This window comes from Tarenaya hassleriana, unplaced genomic scaffold (genome assembly GCF_000463585.1).
Source record: "Tarenaya hassleriana unplaced genomic scaffold, ASM46358v1 Cleome32, whole genome shotgun sequence".
In the NCBI taxonomy this organism is placed as follows: domain Eukaryota; kingdom Viridiplantae; phylum Streptophyta; class Magnoliopsida; order Brassicales; family Cleomaceae; genus Tarenaya; species Tarenaya hassleriana.
The window spans coordinates 1,036,175-1,053,560 of NW_010966372.1; the positions used below are offsets into that span (position 1 = coordinate 1,036,175).

General features: G+C 39.3%; 4 protein-coding genes and 1 pseudogene across 4 annotated transcripts in view; 1 reads left to right on the top strand and 4 right to left on the bottom strand.

Annotated features, from left to right (window-relative positions):
* Positions 1-569: 569 nt before the first annotated feature.
* LOC104820989 (COBRA-like protein 4) lies at positions 570-2,593 on the bottom strand. The gene is made up of 6 exons (XM_010551687.1): positions 2,342-2,593; positions 2,153-2,232; positions 1,615-2,071; positions 1,384-1,531; positions 1,007-1,284; positions 570-938 (listed from the first exon to the last, which is right to left on the bottom strand). Exons 1-6 carry the CDS (start codon positions 2,409-2,411, stop codon positions 649-651), a joined length of 1,323 nt encoding a protein of 440 aa, XP_010549989.1. The 5' UTR covers positions 2,412-2,593; the 3' UTR covers positions 570-648.
* Positions 2,594-2,989: 396 nt separating this feature from the next.
* On the bottom strand, positions 2,990-5,840 carry LOC104820991 (annotated as a pseudogene).
* An 866-nt stretch (positions 5,841-6,706) lies between these two features.
* On the bottom strand, positions 6,707-7,390 carry LOC104820990 (protein SPIRAL1-like 2). The gene is made up of 2 exons (XM_010551688.2): positions 7,095-7,390; positions 6,707-6,995 (listed from the first exon to the last, which is right to left on the bottom strand). The coding sequence occupies exons 1-2, from the start codon at positions 7,323-7,325 to the stop codon at positions 6,906-6,908; spliced, it is 321 nt and encodes a 106-aa protein (XP_010549990.1). The 5' UTR covers positions 7,326-7,390; the 3' UTR covers positions 6,707-6,905.
* Positions 7,391-11,537: 4,147 nt separating this feature from the next.
* On the top strand, positions 11,538-16,352 carry LOC104820992 (protein LONGIFOLIA 1-like). Its single transcript, XM_010551689.2, has 5 exons — positions 11,538-12,262; positions 12,942-12,994; positions 13,098-14,867; positions 14,954-15,086; positions 15,347-16,352. Exons 1-5 carry the CDS (start codon positions 12,109-12,111, stop codon positions 16,123-16,125), a joined length of 2,889 nt encoding a protein of 962 aa, XP_010549991.1. The 5' UTR covers positions 11,538-12,108; the 3' UTR covers positions 16,126-16,352.
* Positions 16,353-16,466: 114 nt separating this feature from the next.
* Positions 16,467-17,386, bottom strand: part of LOC104820993 (transcription initiation factor TFIID subunit 8-like) — a 2,971-nt gene continuing 2,051 nt past the window's right edge. The window contains exon 3 of the mRNA XM_010551690.1: positions 16,467-17,384. The gene's annotated coding sequence lies outside the window, so the exon portion shown is untranslated. The remainder of the gene's footprint in view (positions 17,385-17,386) is intronic.

The following is a 17,386-nucleotide window of genomic DNA, read 5'->3' on the forward strand; positions in this document are numbered from 1 at the left end:
TCTTTTTTGTCATTCCATGGCCGTGCTTTCCGGGGAACAAAATCTAATAATACTTGTTGCGGAAAATTCCAGATTTCTTACATATTTCAATTTATTTCCTCAGATTCAACACTAAAAGGCTGTATTTTTGTCCTAAAACGTTACACTTGAGAAAGAAAGAAATAGATTCTTTGGAACATCCTCCCAAGTTTGGGTTGTAAAGATCCCTATACGTGTTGCCTTTTCCCTCTGTTAATCTTGTGTCAGTATATCTCCATTTCTTGAGGTGAGTATACAAAGCACAAGAGATTTGGGACAGAGATCACGAATCTGTCAACATCTCTCTTACAAAACCCATGTTTTGATTTCTGCCCCCCCCCCCCCAAAAAAAAAAATGAACATTTACACTAGCAATGCAACAAACCCAAATGATGTCGCAGTAACCTAGCTATAACCCACGAATTATCTTTATCGAATCGCATCTGAATTCAGGTAATTGCCTCGAGAATTTTCCTACTTTTACTGGAAAAAAGTTCCAAGATCGGACGCCGATTGAGTTACCGGTAACTTTTACCTCTCTCTTAAAAAACCCCTGTTTTGTTTTCTCCCCCCCCCCCCCCCAAAAAAAAAAATGTACATAACAGATTCTGTCTGGGTTTGGCTTCAGAATCACCAGATGGAGATCAGAAGGAGGAGAAGAAGAAGAGCAAGTGGCAGTGTCCAGAGAGAAGACAGGTTTCCATGCGCGGAGTTTGGTAAGAAGGGGTACGTGTCTGGTGGGGGCAACATGCACTCATCGCCATTGAAGTAAACTTTCCTTGGAAAGGCCCAGCCTTGCTTGAAAGTGAAAGTGTTCCTGTCTTTCTGGAGGAGAACCTCTGACTGAACGTTTCCGAAAGGCCCCGCTTCCATCAGCAGATCGTTGTAGTATTTCATCCCATAGAACATTCCCGTGTCGTCTGCAATTTCACCGGATCAATCAGAAAATGCATCTTTACAAGAAAGATATGAACGGAGACTGATCTACTTATGGATTCGTAAGGGACGAGTGGCTTGTAATCAAAGCTGAAAACTTGAGTGACGTTGTTGAGGTTCGGGTGTTGGATGGCGAGGGTCCACAGAGAAAAGTTCATCCGGTAGTTGAAATTCGTGACGGCTATCTTCACACGCCAGTAGTCTTTGTAGTTAACTTTTACGTGCCAGTGAACTCTAACCGGGCACATGTGGTGCGTGCACTGAAGCAATGGAGCATTGTCTTTTCTCGGAGTGTTGATACCCTTCACGCTTAGAATCTTTGAATCACTCCTGCAAATATATACCGATACCGATCTCGTCAGGTAAAAGGGTTTATGTTTTGGCGATCTGAATATAGTTTTCGAGTAGAGTGATTGTCGCTTTGCTCACTTGACGCAGCCCTTTTTGCTCTCGCAACCGCAGGCACAAGAAGGGCAAGGAGTTATGGTGTCGTTGTAGAAGGACGAGAAGGAGACGCAACAGCTCGGATGCTTTCTTGCCAGAAACTGCGAGTATGTGCATGTAACGTTCCATGTCACTGCAGAAAAGAGAAAACTTGAACAATCAGCCTGATCTGTAAGTGTAACGAACTGAAATAAACCCAAGTCTGAAGTTGCTCACTCAAGGCCTGTGTTTTTCTCCGCTTGTCGGGAGTGAGAAAAATAGTTGAAGGCACGATTTTGGCAGGACCGCAAGTGTAACCGAGGCCGGGACCGAGCAAAGTGAAGTTCTTCGGAAGTTTGACAGTCTTGTTCGAAGTGCCGGCCAGACCAACACTGACCTGAAACTGAGAAACAGAAGCAGATGGGTCCTGTCCCCACGCAGCCACAACACCACCTTTGCAACAGTTTGAGAACTGTTGGTTGTAAGGAACACCGGGAAGAAGGTCGACAAGTGTGGGAGTTTTCTTGCAGCAATGAGGTACGTTCCCTTTGAACTTTGAGCAGTCACCCTGTTCAGTTGTTTGTGCACCCACCATGGACCAGATCACTTCTTTCTTTGCCCATGTCCACCCCAATGTCCATCCCGGGTTTGGTATGTGCCGATACATTTGGAAGTTGTTCATCGCTACTACAGCCTGCGACTCCCATATATTAGTGTTAGCAGCTGAATAAACAAGACTCGAAAAAAAAGAAGCAAATTTGCACCAGAGACTTACCACATAGCCGTCTGGCGTCCAGGACATGACATCCCATTTGATTGTAACGTTTCCATTAGGATCCAGTGGATCATATGCGGCTATCAATCAGAAAACAGAAGCAAAGTTACCCACTTTTCGCCTCGAAAGAAATGTTCAGAAAACGGGTTTTCCAGCGTGAGCGTAAAGACTGAAATCTAAGGGACTCACATGTACAATAGATGAACACTGAGAAGAAGAAGAAGAAGAAGAAGAAGAAACCCGAGATGGAAAGCCTCATTTCCTGTGATATCGTCTGTTGATATTGAATCCAGAAACCGTTGAAAGATAAAACTGGGATAAGGGGTTCTTGGCTGGATGAAGCTTGAATGCTATTTATGAATTCAAAATAGAAAAGCTTGAACGAGTTCTCAGGTTTCCTGAAGATTTTGTTCACCTACTGGTTGTTGCATTCTCATTTTTAGATTCACAATTACAACAGCAACGTTTTATATGTATAGATATCTCTGTTGTTTCTTTTTCATTTCTGTATTTGTTTCCCATTTCTTGAAGCAATGGCAACCAACGTGTTAAGAGGCTCTTGTCCGAGTACAACATCTCAACTGTCTTTTGATCGAATGCGGTAACATGTTAATGTTGCGTGGCTGAATCAATGATTTCATTGATCTGAAGCTGACTCTGTTGTCGGCGTTCTTGATTCCAAAACGTACTACAAAGTCCCATCCGGACAAAACCGAATCATCATAATCTGGGGACAGGCCACAAGTCAACTTCTGACACAAAACATCTCCCTCAACACTAAGTTTACGTTAACTTCCTATTTCCTACCTTCCAAAAGCTTCTTCTGTAACTCAATACTTCATCTAAACAGTACTGTGTTCCAAGCAAAAGTGTATTACAAAGTCCCACCATAGTTTAGGAAAGAGAAAGAAGCCGGAAACAAGGTAAAAAACTCTGCAACCAATATAAAAAAGGGGCTTTAGCATTACAAAACTTTAGTAGTGAGTCAGAACTGAGAGCTTTTTCGATGAAGATTTCCAACCGAGGCTGGCTTTAGCTTTAACCAACCATCAATCCCTGAGTTGCAGCAGCGGCTGATGCCTGAGACCCGTCCTCGATTATCTTGTTAGCTTGAATTGTGCCGATGACTTTGGCAAAATTATCCTATGCAACACAAAGGGAAACAGCAAACTGAGGCAGAATATCCCCTTCCTGTTGCTACTGGCGGACAAATGCATTCATTTCTCACTGACGTGAAGATTTACACAGAAATTTGTATTTACCCGCCAAATTGTGAGCTTTGTCCGAAGAGATTGCCACTCCTTTTGCCCAAATATACGCTCAGCGCAGCGGCTGAAAGACAGCAACATGAACAAAGACTTTAAGTATATAAAACTCGGATAACAGAAACAGCCAAAAGTGTTCCATGTGGATCTGAATCCCTTCTTGTGAGCTATAACTTTATCCAAGGATCAATGTGCAGTTTACACACACAAAAGTCTACTAGAAAATGTGACTTTTTACAGAGAGAAGCACATAGCACTTGTCTCACAAGTACGACTTGGTTCATCTGGTCCATCTTACAATCCATCAATTTTGCAGTTGCTGCCTTAACCACCCACAACTCAACCTCATCCTCATTTATCTGCAAGATGGCAACACTAACAACGAGAAAGACAGTTATTATAAAGTATGTCCAGTACAAGAAGGAAAGTTTACCCGTAGAGTATCCTTGATGAGAGCGTACAGAACTTTTCCAGATTCAGCAGAGGCCAAGTCCACAAGTGGCATCAATCTCATCTTCACTACACAGTCTTCATCAACAAGACCTTCACACCATACATGCCTTAGTGCGCTCAATACTTCTCCAAAAGATGAAGGATTAATAAGCATATCGTGTTACACAGCAACAGCTTTACAATAGTACCATAGGTTTGCAGAAATCCTGAGTTTGCATTTTGGAATTCAAGGTATGCATCCAGCCTCTGCGTAAGAAAGATCTTCAGTAACTGGTAAACTGGCGCAAATTTAGCATCCTTCTCCAGTTGTGCTACAGCTGCCATGCCCAATAAATCACACTGCAGTCCAGGAACGTGGATCGATTTCCAATAAATTAGCACGGTGAAGAAAAAGCAGTAGCAAATGCCTTAAATATTAGAAATAACTAACAAGTCGAATCAACATCCATAGAAATAAAGATAAATGCCAGCTTAACATAGTATGATACCTGAAATATACCAGGACCCGTGACAAATTCAGAACAGCACGCACAGCGTCTTCCTTGGCCTCAGCCAGGACTTGGGAATCATCATTGGAGAAAGTTGCCAGATAGCTGGTTAGGAACTTGAAGGATTCTTCTTGCCATGCAGCAACATCCATAAAAACCCAATGAGCAAATTCTTAACTGAAAGAGTAGACTGGAATCCTTTTTGCAATTTCCTTTTATTTTCTCTATGTACATTTGCAATCGTGAGAAAGAGTTCTCTCTGGTCTTTCAGGTCAATGTTCCACTCGTTCAAGAAGCTGTCAATCTTCTTAAAAGAAGGCAGTAAATATTCAGTAACCTTCCAGCTGACTGCCAGCTCAAGAGCTTTCACGTACACCTTGAAGCGAGCATATGGGTGGGAAAGTAGGTTATCTAGAGATTGAAAATGCTGTAGAAGATCAAACAGCCAATGAGAGACAGATAATACATGATTTAACAATTAGCATGTATGCTCAAAAGAATCATACAAAGCGTACATCTTCAAAAGCGATGAGGCTCTATCATTTGGCTGCTGAGCGATCTTTGATGATATAGCTTTGGCCATCACAAGGGCTTCATCAGGGTTTTCCACTTTCTTGACAAGACTGCAAATTATGGTGTACACACACTCGAGATCTGAACAAAGTGCAAATATCATGAAATTACATTTAAAAGAATCCAACACCCGCTCAGAAATCTTGGCCGATACCAAATCGGCTGAAGTTAGCGTTAGCATGGCCAAATCCAGCCACCTGCCTGCTACTATAGAATCCTGAGCCTCTCGGGATAGCCTGGTAACTTGCGGCTCCGCAACCTAAGCAAGGGAAGGAAGTTCCTAATGCAATCCATATATAACAATGCAGCATCTCACCGAAGCTTTGAACAATGCAACAACAGAAAATCACAAAGAGTAATGTTTTTAGTAGTTATAGTACTAATCTTCCACCATCCCGGAAGAACACTTGAAAACTAGTTCAACTAGAACAATATCAGGTGGAGAATAGAAAACTGCATGATGGAATGATCAAATGCAACAGGATCCTGAAATATCACAAATTTTTAATCCAAAACATCTAATATAGCCGAGAAAATAAATAAATAAATAAGTACATCAAAAATTCAAAATAAAGTAGAAGAACCAGGTGAATCAAACTCCAATACGTCAAAACACAACCAAAATGACATCTAACAGACCAAATTCAGAACTCAAGCCGCCCATTGGCTAAAAATTCCAAATTTTCCACGTAAATATCCAGAGCAACAGAACAGAGGCATCGAGATTCAAAACATAAACACCGACAGAACATAAACGCACGCAAATGTACATGACCATGGTCCAGAAAAAAAAAGGTGGTACCTCGGGACCGGCGTCGGCCCAAGCGAGCTCGGAGGTGAAGCGGACGACGGCGAGCGCCGGATCTTCCTCGGAGGTGGGAACAATGGTCGTCATTGTTGCGCTCTCTTTCTCTCCCCTCTCCGCTCTCCAACTGCCTCTGAAGATAAAACCCTAAATTCTATTTCTTCTCCACCACCAGCAGAACCGTCCCGGTCCAGATCCAGTCAATCGTAAACGGTGAAAAATTATAACCAGCTGCATCGGACGGCTGTCTTTGCATCGAAAGAAGCGTATAAAATTTGACGGTCAGGATCAATTTGGAGTCGCATCTCTCGTAAAGATACGTTTTTTCTGCGCCACTTCGAGCCACGATCTTCCCCCGCCGTTCTCCGCCGGGTCGCAGATCGGAGATCTGAAGTGGCAGCTCTCTCTCTCACACACACGCAAATCTCCTGATGGATGACGCATTCGTCGATACCGCACGTTGTTTACTGGATCCGTCTCGGCACCGACAATACAATCAAGTTCGTCTTTTTCATACCCATCCTTCCGTTTATCTCTGTCACTGCGATGAAAATTCCTGGGTTTTTGTTTGATCCATGTGAAGGCATTGTTTATACTGAGTTCCATTGTTTCTGCATCACAGATATAACGCTTTGACTATGACAGAGATTCTTCTGGGTTTCCGAAATGCTTTCTGATTTATACTTGTTTTCTGGATTTAGTCCTAAAAGCTATAATTTTTCTTCGAGGGGTAAAGATGCTTGAGTGTTGCAATGTCCAAACTTGAAGCTTTGAACCCACGAAATGCAGAATTTTCAGTTTTGGTTGATCTTTTCGTCACGCATAACATCAAAGTCTTGAACGCTTGCATTCATTGATTATGCTTATTGGCATTCAGAGCTTGTTTTGATTGTTTAATTCGTTTGAATTCAATCTTCAATGATCCATATTCAGATCAGGAACATGATTTGGTTGTTTCCAGGAAATGGGCTTTCGGAAAATACCGTCTTGATGCAGTACAGATACAATGAGCGCAGTCAAGATACAGGCTTTCAAAGAACACAAACTCAAGAGAACAGACAATGCAGAGTTTCTCTGAGACATTGTTTGGGATCCAACACAGAGAAAGGACACAATTTCTTGGTGATGGTTCACATTCTTTCTACGTTTATTGGATGGGAGTCGGAGGCTCATTTCTCAGGAGCAGAACCGCCTCCGAACAGGTAACCTAGAGAAGATCCACCACCAGGAGCAGCATGAACCTTGGTAGATGGCCGGTCCTGTTCAGACACGACAAATTGGTATCACCACTTTTCTTTCATTCGTTCATACGCAGACGGCAGACATCTTAATGTAATGTATATGCCATTGATTCGTACCGTGAGGAAGTTGCCACAGTTTTGTCCTTCTGACCGCAAGTAATTGTTGGGACTCCCCCTCACACCTGCCGGAATCTGCTTCTCCTCCGCCTTTGAATTGCCACGTGCGGCGGCGGCTGTTCCGGCAGCAGCAGCGGCGGCGGAGGAGGATGACTTGGAAGGAGCTTCACCGGATCCAAAGAGATATCCCAGAGAGCTCTGGCCTCCACCGGCACTCACTCCTCGCCCCATCTTCCCTGTTTTTTTTTCCTTTTCTTGTTCGTCTTCTTCTCTTATGGGCCACAAAAGGAAATACAGGCCTATACACACGCACACATACATATATATATATATACATATATGTCATATGTATGTATGCGTGCATGGTTGTAAGAGAGAGAGAGAGAATGTGTGGTGAGAGAGGGCGTGGAAGTAATGGGAGGCACGTGTGGGGTTAGTTGTTTGGTGGATCCGTTGATTTCATATTTAATGATTTTAGTATTAAACAGAAGTTTTGGTTTTAAAACTGATTTAACTACCCTTTTTTATTAACTTCAATCTGGTTGGATATGAGCTTATCCATCTGTATATGTTGCGTATTTATATATATATATGTATATGTGTGTGTTTTGGTCGCATCATGGATAGGACATAGGGGTAAGAAGATGCTCTTTTAAGAATCAAGAAGTATCAAAATCTAAAAAAGCTGTGAGATTCCATTTTTGGGTATTAAAAATGGGCCTTAGTTGGGCCTTCGAGAGTGAATAAGTTGGGCTTTTGATTTCTATGTTTGGGCCTTATTCATATCCTCATTGGTCGGTCCAACGAATCCGCGAGCAATGTTAAATCTAAATAAGGAAAGCCCGAAAGAATTCGTGAAATGATTACTTTTTTTTGTATTTATAAAAAAAAAAATTGCAACTTTTATGTGTATGTACTCTTGATCTTTCATTATATATTCGAATATATATATATATATATATATATTTCTGACAAAAGAGGTGGTGATGGTCATCATCATCCTACGGACGAGATTTCCTCGTTGACTCATTTGAAGATTTCAGTGACGTTGAGAGATGGCAAATGACATGTGACTTCATCATCATTTCCTTCCTTCACGCTCTTTTCATTTCCCCCCCTTCTTTCCTTTTTTTTTTAAGAAAAAAATTTATATATATCATGTAGTAATAAACATCCAAAATTTAAAACTGGTGAATGAGATGATCTTTTATTGCTAGAAATATCAAGGTTTCTGTCATTTTCGCATATAATTGAAGCATATATGTATATGTAATAAATAAATGAATTTAAAGGTTAATAAAAAGGAATTGGGCCATAATTTCCACTTGCATCTTTTTGGGCAGTGAAGCATATGATGATGCTTACATAGTTCCCATACCCCTTCCTTCATCCCCATTTTTCACTGATTTTTACATTATTATTATTATTATTATTATTATTATTATTATTATTATTATTATTATTATTATTATTATTATTATTATTATTATTATTATTATTATTATTATTATTATTATTATTCCATTCATAAAAAATTGAAAAAAAAATAGTTACCCAAAACAAAAGAAACAATAAATAGAGAGAGAGAAACTGACCAAGCTCCGAGGTACATGAACTTGGGAGATCGAACAATTCGAATATATATATATATATATATATATATATATATATATATATTCGAAATCTCAAACACGTTCGTGTATAAATCGAGATATGAAATAGTTTTAATCATGATTATGATTTATAACTCCCACACAGAAATAGAACTTTTCAAATATATTTGTAGTGTTGATTTATTTGAATATCTTCGTTAATGGCGAGCAAATGGGCGCCTTAGGATTCATATATATATATATATATATCAAAGTGATTGTATTGTTTAATAACCACAAATAAAATAAATAAATCTTATTATAATATGGTCTAGGAATCTAAGCTTAAACGACGTACCAAATTGCCATGTGCATATGATAATTAAATACTTGTCTTATAATATAATATATGAGCCTTTGCTTTGGTTATTTTGTGTGTTTTTTCCACTTTTCCCCTCTTGTCGACCTCTCCTATTTGGGTATATCATCGTCTATATATCACTCATGTACTTCAAATACAAGTTACCATTTCGTGAAAATCAAATATAAAAAAAAAGTATATCCATGTTATGAAATAAATATAATTCCATATTGGTTAATTAAAGTACCATATACGGTTGTAAGCAAGGAATTTTGACTTACCTCCTTGTATAAAATCATTCGCTCCTTATGGAAAATATATCCCTTCATTGAGTAGCAACATAAATATATATATACACACAGATATGTATGTGTGAGTGTGTATACATACATATATATATGATTTTGGCTTGGGCAAAACTCAAGGAGGGAGTGCCCCCACAGAAATTAATGATGTAATTAAACAAATGTTGAAAGGGTGGGTGATAAGTGGGATCATGTGCCAATAATTGAATTAAATTGACCTTTGGAACTTAGTGTAAAAGTATCAAACACATTTGATAGGAAAAAAAAAAGGAGGGTTTTTTTTTTTTTTTTTTTTTGCATAGTTGGTTCCCTACCAATTTACCAAAAGCTCCTCCTCCAAAGCCATTTTGCATGCATCATGTGATTTTGTTCCCTTTGTTCCTATCTTAACTTGAAATTCATCTGTTCATTCATTCCCACCTTGTGTTTTTCATTCACATTCCAATACATTATCATATATTTCACATTAATTCATGGATATATATATATATATATATATATAATACAAAAATGATTATTTGTTCAAAAATTACGAATCAATAAGATAAGGCGATACAGAATTTTTAAAAAAAAAAAAAACTAAAGCGCGTTGTGAATTATGATGATGGAAGTATAGATACGATTACATGATTTGAAAATCCAACCTACACTCATGTGTAAGTATATTCCTCGGTACTTTCATAGGCTAAGGAAATCAATTACATTTATTTATCACTTAGCAAATTTTTTTAAAAAAATAATACAAAACACGAAAACATTTAAATAAATGAATAATTAAACAAATCACAACCCCACCTTGTTCACAGCACATAGTTGAACACAGGGGCGGACGCAAGACAAGAGGAATGGGGGCACGTGCCCCCAGTGATTTCATAAAAACATATTAAGTTTATTTATAAAATTTATAAAATTTTAAATATATTTGCTAAATGCCCCCATATAAAATATTAAAATTAGATTGTGCCCCCTTCTAAATATTTCTCTAGGTCCGCCCATGGAACAAGGCACGTGATATGCCCCCAAAACTTTATGATTAGTACATCTAATCTGAGGACATTATACCAACAAAAATAAATAAATAAATAACCCAACATTTTATTATATTATAAGTAACATTTGTATAAGTCAAATTCCTTTGTTCTTTTTATTCTATTTCACATCCAAAGTCGTTACAAACCGACCTCTAGTTTTATAGAATCCGACCGAAACTTTAAGTTCCAATTAGTAATAAAGATTTTTTAAAATATGGTTTCAGTTATAATATATATTGACCAAAAGTCGGATGGGTAACACTATGAAAACCCCACTGAAAAACTCTAAATTAAATTAGAACATGAAAAGTGAAAAATAAAAAATAAAAAACAAAGATACTTGAAAACCGCATTGAAAAAGAGATCAAAAAGTCATTCCATGAATCAAGACATTACCCACATCCGTTATAGTGTGTAACATAGACAGACAAGACACTTCTTTGCTCCTTACTCTTTATCTTGAAAACAATTTGTCCGAAATTAAAATTATCAGAATAAATTATGCATTTTCTCTAGTCAGTAATTATATGACTAAAAAAAGATATTATTTCCTTGTCAGTAATTAAAGATTATCCTTTCTGAACAAATTCCTTGCAAGACCCACCACCTCCAATCTTCATATGACTTTTATCCACTTTTTTCTCTTGATTTTTTTTAATATCAATATGTTTATTAATTATTTTCTGAATAACAAAACTCTAATATTTTATTTATAAATGTTAATTTTGTATTTCCATTCTTGCTGTCTGCCTGTCTCTGACAAACTCCACATGCAAATGTAAAAGGGGCACCAAGAACTTGGAGACCCCACCCACATTATTTTGTCCACATGGAAACTCTGTCAGATAAAATCTATAACTTTTTATATTTTCTTTTTTTCATTTATTGTACATTCACTGACACCTATAAATTAACTTTTGGATTATTGAACCCAAAATTTTAAAATAAAAAAAAAATTGTTCTAATCAGATCCGGTCCAAGGACGCAATTCACACAAAATGAAATCAAATCCAAAAACATCACATTATAGATCCATTCTTACATTTATCCATGAATAGAAAATCATAAACTCTGGGTTTTACCCTATACTGTTTTTATTTTTGTGTGATGGGTTTATGAAAAAGAAATTAAAAAAAAAAAAGGATTGTGCTTTCATTATTCCCCAGCAGATTTTCAGAGGTTGTCATAAATACAATTTTATTCATAAAAAGTTAAACAAAATACATTCTCATACGTACATGTGTATAATCTACAGATACACACGTATACATGAGAACATGTGCAGATGGATGGGATACATACCAATGTTATATATTCTTATCAAAGGCTCCTTGATAGTTGCAGCTTTGCCTTTCCAAAAGAGAAGCCTCCTCAAAGAAAAGAAACAAAACCAGAGTTCGTTCATTTTCTTTTTCCTTTTCCTTTTCCATTCTCCTTTCTTCTTCAAGGAACCTACAAGAGACAGTCGCAGAACCTATACAGAGCTTAATCTCTCTGTCTGGTCGTAATTCTACAACAACCCAACTCTGTGAAAGTGCCGGGTTTTTGTCCTCTTCCCTCATCTATGCTCTTGTTCTTCGTCTGATAAAGGAACCAGAATAGAGAAAGAACAAACACCTGGTGATGCAAGATCAGGGAGTCTGAGATTTGATTAGTTGTGTTGTGTCCCCCCATCTGAGAGCAGATTTGTTCTGGTCAGAGGAACACCCAGAAGAGAAGAAGAAGATGTCTGCAAAGCTTCTGTACAACCTGTCTGATGAAAACCCTAATCTGCACAAACAGATTGGGTGTATGAACGGAATATTCCATGTGTTTTACCGGCAACATTATCCGGCGAGACGAGTCGTCGGCCATGACCACAACACCACCCTGCCTCCAGGTACTCCTCTTTCAAACCACACTTCAGAAAAAAGAAATAAAAGATCCAAGTTTTTTTTTCCACCATTTCAACCTTCAACTCATTGATTTTTACCAAAAAAAAAAAACACACCAAGCTTTAGAATTTTGGTGCTGTTATACTCTTAATCTTCTGTGTCAAAGCCATTTTTGCAAGTTTTGTATAAAGCGGCATGAACAAGAACTGAGATTGGTAACAAGTAAACAAAACAAGCTCGAAGGCTCGTTTGGATTTGCTTTTTAATCCCGCAAACTTGCAGACGTTATAGCTCAGGCTGTCAGGCATAACAGTGGTTTTCTCACAATAAAATAGATCTGACTAAATCCTAGACGAAGGTTTAGGACCACCTAGAACCAAAGTAGTTGGACAGGACCATAAACACAGCTTGTCGGAAGCTGATGCAAAGAGATAAGAATTCGGCACATCGAAGACTTACCACTAATTTGGGACAAGATTCCATGATACCCAGACTGTGAGAGCCTCTGCCGAATTACCTGTAATTTTCAACATGATATCAGAACAAACACATTTGCTATATGTTGGTTGAGCCCAAAAAAATCCATTGGCTCTTCAGAGGAAGACAAAAAATGTAGCAAACTCTATATTCATAACATCCATCTCACAATTATGCGGAAACTAAAATATTATGGGTCTTTTGCAGGTGAAACAGGCGATAAAGACGGTGAAACCAGTTTGGCAATTGATAAGGAGACGGTAAGAATCTAAGATAACAGTTCATGCTAGAGAATGGGAGAGAGATAAGCGAAAACAGGGTCGGTTTCAGGAAGTAACTAAAACGTGACTTACGGTATTGCAGGAGAAAACTAAGAAGAAGGCAGCCAAGGAGAAGCAGAGGGTCTCCACTGAATCATCATCGAGACCCTCGTTTTCATCTTCACCACGCTCATCCAGCTTCTCCTCTGCAGATGTCAGCACGGCTTCTCAGGTTGACCCTCTGCCTTTGACTCAGACCAACAACACCGCGAATTCCAATAGAGAACCACCCAATGGGTCTCCTCGTTGGTGCAGTCTCACGCATTGTGACCTTAGGGAGCTGGTGAAAGGCTCCATTCACAGAGACACGAGAGCCAAAGATGAAGCTTTCCCTCCTCAGCAGCCCAACACAGCCAGGGCTAGTGTGTCTCTTCTCAAAGAACCCTTGCGTTCGCCATCTCGGAGTTCCATCGAATGGAATGAGGGCAGACGAGTCGCTCACCTCAAGGACAGTCCTCGGCTCTCTTATGATGAGAGGGATTTGAGAGGCAATGGATATAAGACGGCAACAAAAGCGAGAGAACCTCCGAGGTTGTCATTAGACAGTAGATCAAACTCCTTCAGAAGTTCTAGAACCGATATGAGATCAAATTCCTCACTGGAAGACAGGAACGGACAACAAGAGCCTGCAACTCATAGGAGAACAACATCGAGTGTGGTTGCCAAGCTGATGGGTTTGGAAGTCCTCCCAGTTACTACTGCAAGCGAGCATGATTGCTTGTCAGGACCATCGGTTACGGCTTATAACAACAGACAAAACCACTTTTGTGATTCTCCAAGGCCTTCCCATGTGGAAGCAGCACGGCATAAATCAAGAGGTGCAGATTCAATCAAGAAAATGACTCCTGCTTCTAAATTTCCAATGGAACCAGCTCCATGGAAGCAGGTGGACAGCCCCACAGCCGACTCCGCACTGACAGTGTATGGTGAAATTCAGAAGAGATTGACGCAGCTGAAGTTCGAAAAGTCAGGAAAAGACCTCAGAGCTCTTAAACAAATACTTGAAGCAATGGAGAAGACACACCAGTTAATCGATGGCAGAAAAGATGATACTCTGAGTTCGACCATGCTGACAAGCAATGGATCCAGTCTTGTTCAAAGACCTCAGCAGCCAACACCAGCTGTTACAGTAGCAACAAGCCCATCGATGGAAATCAGATCTTCAATTGTTGTAATGAAACCTGCTCAAGTTCTTAAAAAGTCGGGCAATTTAGCATCTGCACTGCCACAGAATGTCGCATTACCAAATCTCCAGGTTGGCAACTCCAGACAAATCCGAAAGGGTTTTCAGGGGAAGCAAACGGCCATGGATCTAACCCCAAGGCCGGGGTTCTACAAAGGCCAACTTGATTCCACAGTTAAGAATACTAGGAGCAGATCACTACGATCAAAGCAAACTTCGGTGGAGTCTTGCTCTCCAAAGAGTGCCATGGCCAAGTCAGGCAGGAACCAAAATAGTGTCAGCCCTAGATTGCAACAAAAGAAGCTTGGATTTGAAAGGCAGTCTCGGCCCACAACTCCCACATCAGAGGCAAGCAAGACCCAGAGGCGGCTCGGTAGGCAGCAGACAGAGGTACCCTCACCGAGAAGAAAACAAGGGACAAAGTCTTGTAATCTGTTGCAATCCGATGACCGGTTGAGCGATGCAAGCAGTGACCTGAGAAGTCTAAGTCACCAAAACGATGCAAGATCGCTAAGATCTGACAGCAACACAAGCTCATTCTCAAATGCAGACATTGAGGTTACAAGCAGATACAGGTTTGAGAGGCCATGTGACATCTCAGAGCAGCACATGCACACGCCAAAACAAAGGGTATGCATTTTCTCTCTCACGTCTTCTTATTCACTTCACAAGTAATCTGATAATACCATAATTAACTCCTTATTTGCGCTCCTCAGAGTCCAGACATACCCCTGCTAAAACCTGTGAAGGTTACGTTGGAGCAACCAAGCCCAGTTTCAGTTCTCGATGTAGCCTTCTATGAAGATGATTCACCATCCCCTGTCAGGAAGGTGTCCACTGTCTTTAAAGGTGAGGCACTAAACTCTCATAACGATACCTCTTTGCCAGAACTGACAAATAGATGCAACCAATTAGAATTGTAACATATTGCTAAATACTATAAAATGGTTGGCGAATCACACTTCATGTATATGGTGATTCATTAATAAACTCAAAGAAAATACAGATGGAAAACATGGATTGATCTGTTTGATGTTCTAATCTCCTTTTTACTTACATGAGCCAAACCAGCATTCTGCTAACTCCTTTCCTATTTTCTCTTGCCACAGAGGATGATATTCTAAATTCTGAAGAAGCCGAATGGGTAAAGGAAGATACAAGTCAGACGTCTACTAGCTTGAGAAGATCCTCTGTGCTGCCTGAAAATAATCGAAGGGTAACATATACAGATTCTGAACTTTTTGAGTGCTTCACTGATGAAGTTGCATTCACATGTGACACAAAAAACGCCGATCACAAGTACATCTCAGAGATACTGTTAGCTTCAGGGTTCCTGAGAGATCTAGAATACAGCATGATAAGCATTCAGTTGCACCAATCACGCCTTCCAATCAACCCCAACCTATTCTTCGTCCTGGAACAAAATCACGTAAGTGACAGCATTCTACAAGATGGACACGGAGGTAAAGGAATCGGTCAGATAAACAATGCTGAGAAAATCAGAAGGAAATTCGTATTTGACACTGTCAATGAAATCCTAGTCCAAATATTTGTAGCAGAAGGTTGCATCAAGCCACTCATAAAATCAAGCCCACTTATGGAGAAAAGATCACGAGGAAAATACCTTCTGCAAACTCTGTGTTCAGAGATTGATCGGTTGCAAGCTAACAACTCGAAATGTAGCTTGGACAATGATGAAGATATCATATGGGAAGACCTGCAAGTTCAAGGCATGAGCTGGAGAGATTTCGAAGGAGAAACTCCAGCAATAGTATTAGACATTGAGAGAATGATTTTCAAGGACTTGATTAATGAAGTTGTGATGAGCGAGGTAACAGCAGTTCGAGGAAGGTTTAGTGGACAACCCAGGCAGTTGTTCCCATGCTAGTTTTCTTGCCAGTTTCAGATTGCCACAAAGATGTTTCCTTTCCATAAAGACTTATCAGCTCCAGAGTTCATTTCTAAGTTGACAATAAGGAGGCAGATTGCATCTAGCTTTATGTAAATCTGCTGCAGAAGCTTTACTAAGATACGTGTATAATGCAATTAATACACACGTCTGTTTCTAATCTTCTGATGCATGACAAGTGATCCTTATCAAAAGCATTTCCTCTCTGTTATGACCCTATGCTCAAAGAGTAAATTCACAGACCATTTCTGAACACAAGACATAAAGAAACAAAAAGGCCTTCACAAAGGCTCTGAGTTGAGCACCACATAAAGTTGGAAAATACAAACCATCAATTTCTGTAAGACCCAGAAACAAAGAAGAATCTATTTGGCTGTTTTCAACATCTAAATCCTACCATCAAGAACGGTCGAGAAAATGGACAAGGATTCCCAAAACCCTAACATTCTTCATGAAAACTGTAGGAAACTGAAAGAATTTTCCTCAAGAAGCCACAGCCAACTATTAAACATCGATAAGGGCAACCAAAAAGCTAAAGCAAACGTTGAAGATTCAATCTTTTGCGGATATGATTACTAACCTTTTATCCATGCTCTGTGCAGTCGAGAACGAACTTATATTCATGAATTCCCAGCCATTTCTTTCACTCTTTGCCTTCCTTGTTGATCTTCAAGGTACTACTGTCTTTCCTATTGAACTTTTAATGCATACGTAACCTGCATTTTACATTCTAGGAGCTTGCTTTTCACTGTAGCATCTTGACCAAATTTCAAAGATTTCCTGAGTGAAAAGCCAAAGAGCATCCTCGAGCACGAGACAGATCTTCTCAAAATGATAATTTTCATTTTTCATGTTTCGGATGTTACAATTAGAGGCCTATGCATCTCCATTTAAAAAATAATGACAACAATGGTTTCAGATGAAAAAACAAATAAATTGATTGGTCTAAAGATAATACAGATTAACAGGACTTCAGTTCTATGCGCACACAATTGAACATTGAGAAAAAGCCGACTGCCCAAAGCAAAGGAGAAAGCTTACAGCAAACAATACAAACAGAATGTGGAAGGTAGGGAGAAGAAATCCTTTGGTCAATTCAACAAGAATTTCATTTAGAAAGAATATTTCACCAAATGTGTCTAGCAAGTACCAAGGCAACTTGCAGGCGCATACCTCCAATGATGTCAAAGACCAAACACCCTTTCCTCCAGAAGATTGAAATTAGTAAATTTCTTTCCCT

Coding starts and splice junctions, on each gene's coding strand:
- LOC104820992 (XM_010551689.2), top strand. CDS start 12,109: ATGTCTGCAAAGCTTCTGTACAACCTGTCTGATGAAAACCCTAATCTG. Junction 12,263..12,941: donor CAACACCACCCTGCCTCCAG/GTACTCCTCTTT, acceptor GGTCTTTTGCAG/GTGAAACAGGCGATAAAGAC. Junction 14,868..14,953: donor TGCACACGCCAAAACAAAGG/GTATGCATTTTC, acceptor TGCGCTCCTCAG/AGTCCAGACATACCCCTGCT.
- LOC104820990 (XM_010551688.2), bottom strand. CDS start 7,325: ATGGGGCGAGGAGTGAGTGCCGGTGGAGGCCAGAGCTCTCTGGGATAT. Junction 6,996..7,094: donor ACTGTGGCAACTTCCTCACG/GTACGAATCAAT, acceptor GTGTCTGAACAG/GACCGGCCATCTACCAAGGT.
- LOC104820989 (XM_010551687.1), bottom strand. CDS start 2,411: ATGAGGCTTTCCATCTCGGGTTTCTTCTTCTTCTTCTTCTTCTTCTTC. Junction 2,072..2,152: donor GGACGCCAGACGGCTATGTG/GTAAGTCTCTGG, acceptor TGGGAGTCGCAG/GCTGTAGTAGCGATGAACAA. Junction 939..1,006: donor CGTCCCTTACGAATCCATAA/GTAGATCAGTCT, acceptor GTGAAATTGCAG/ACGACACGGGAATGTTCTAT.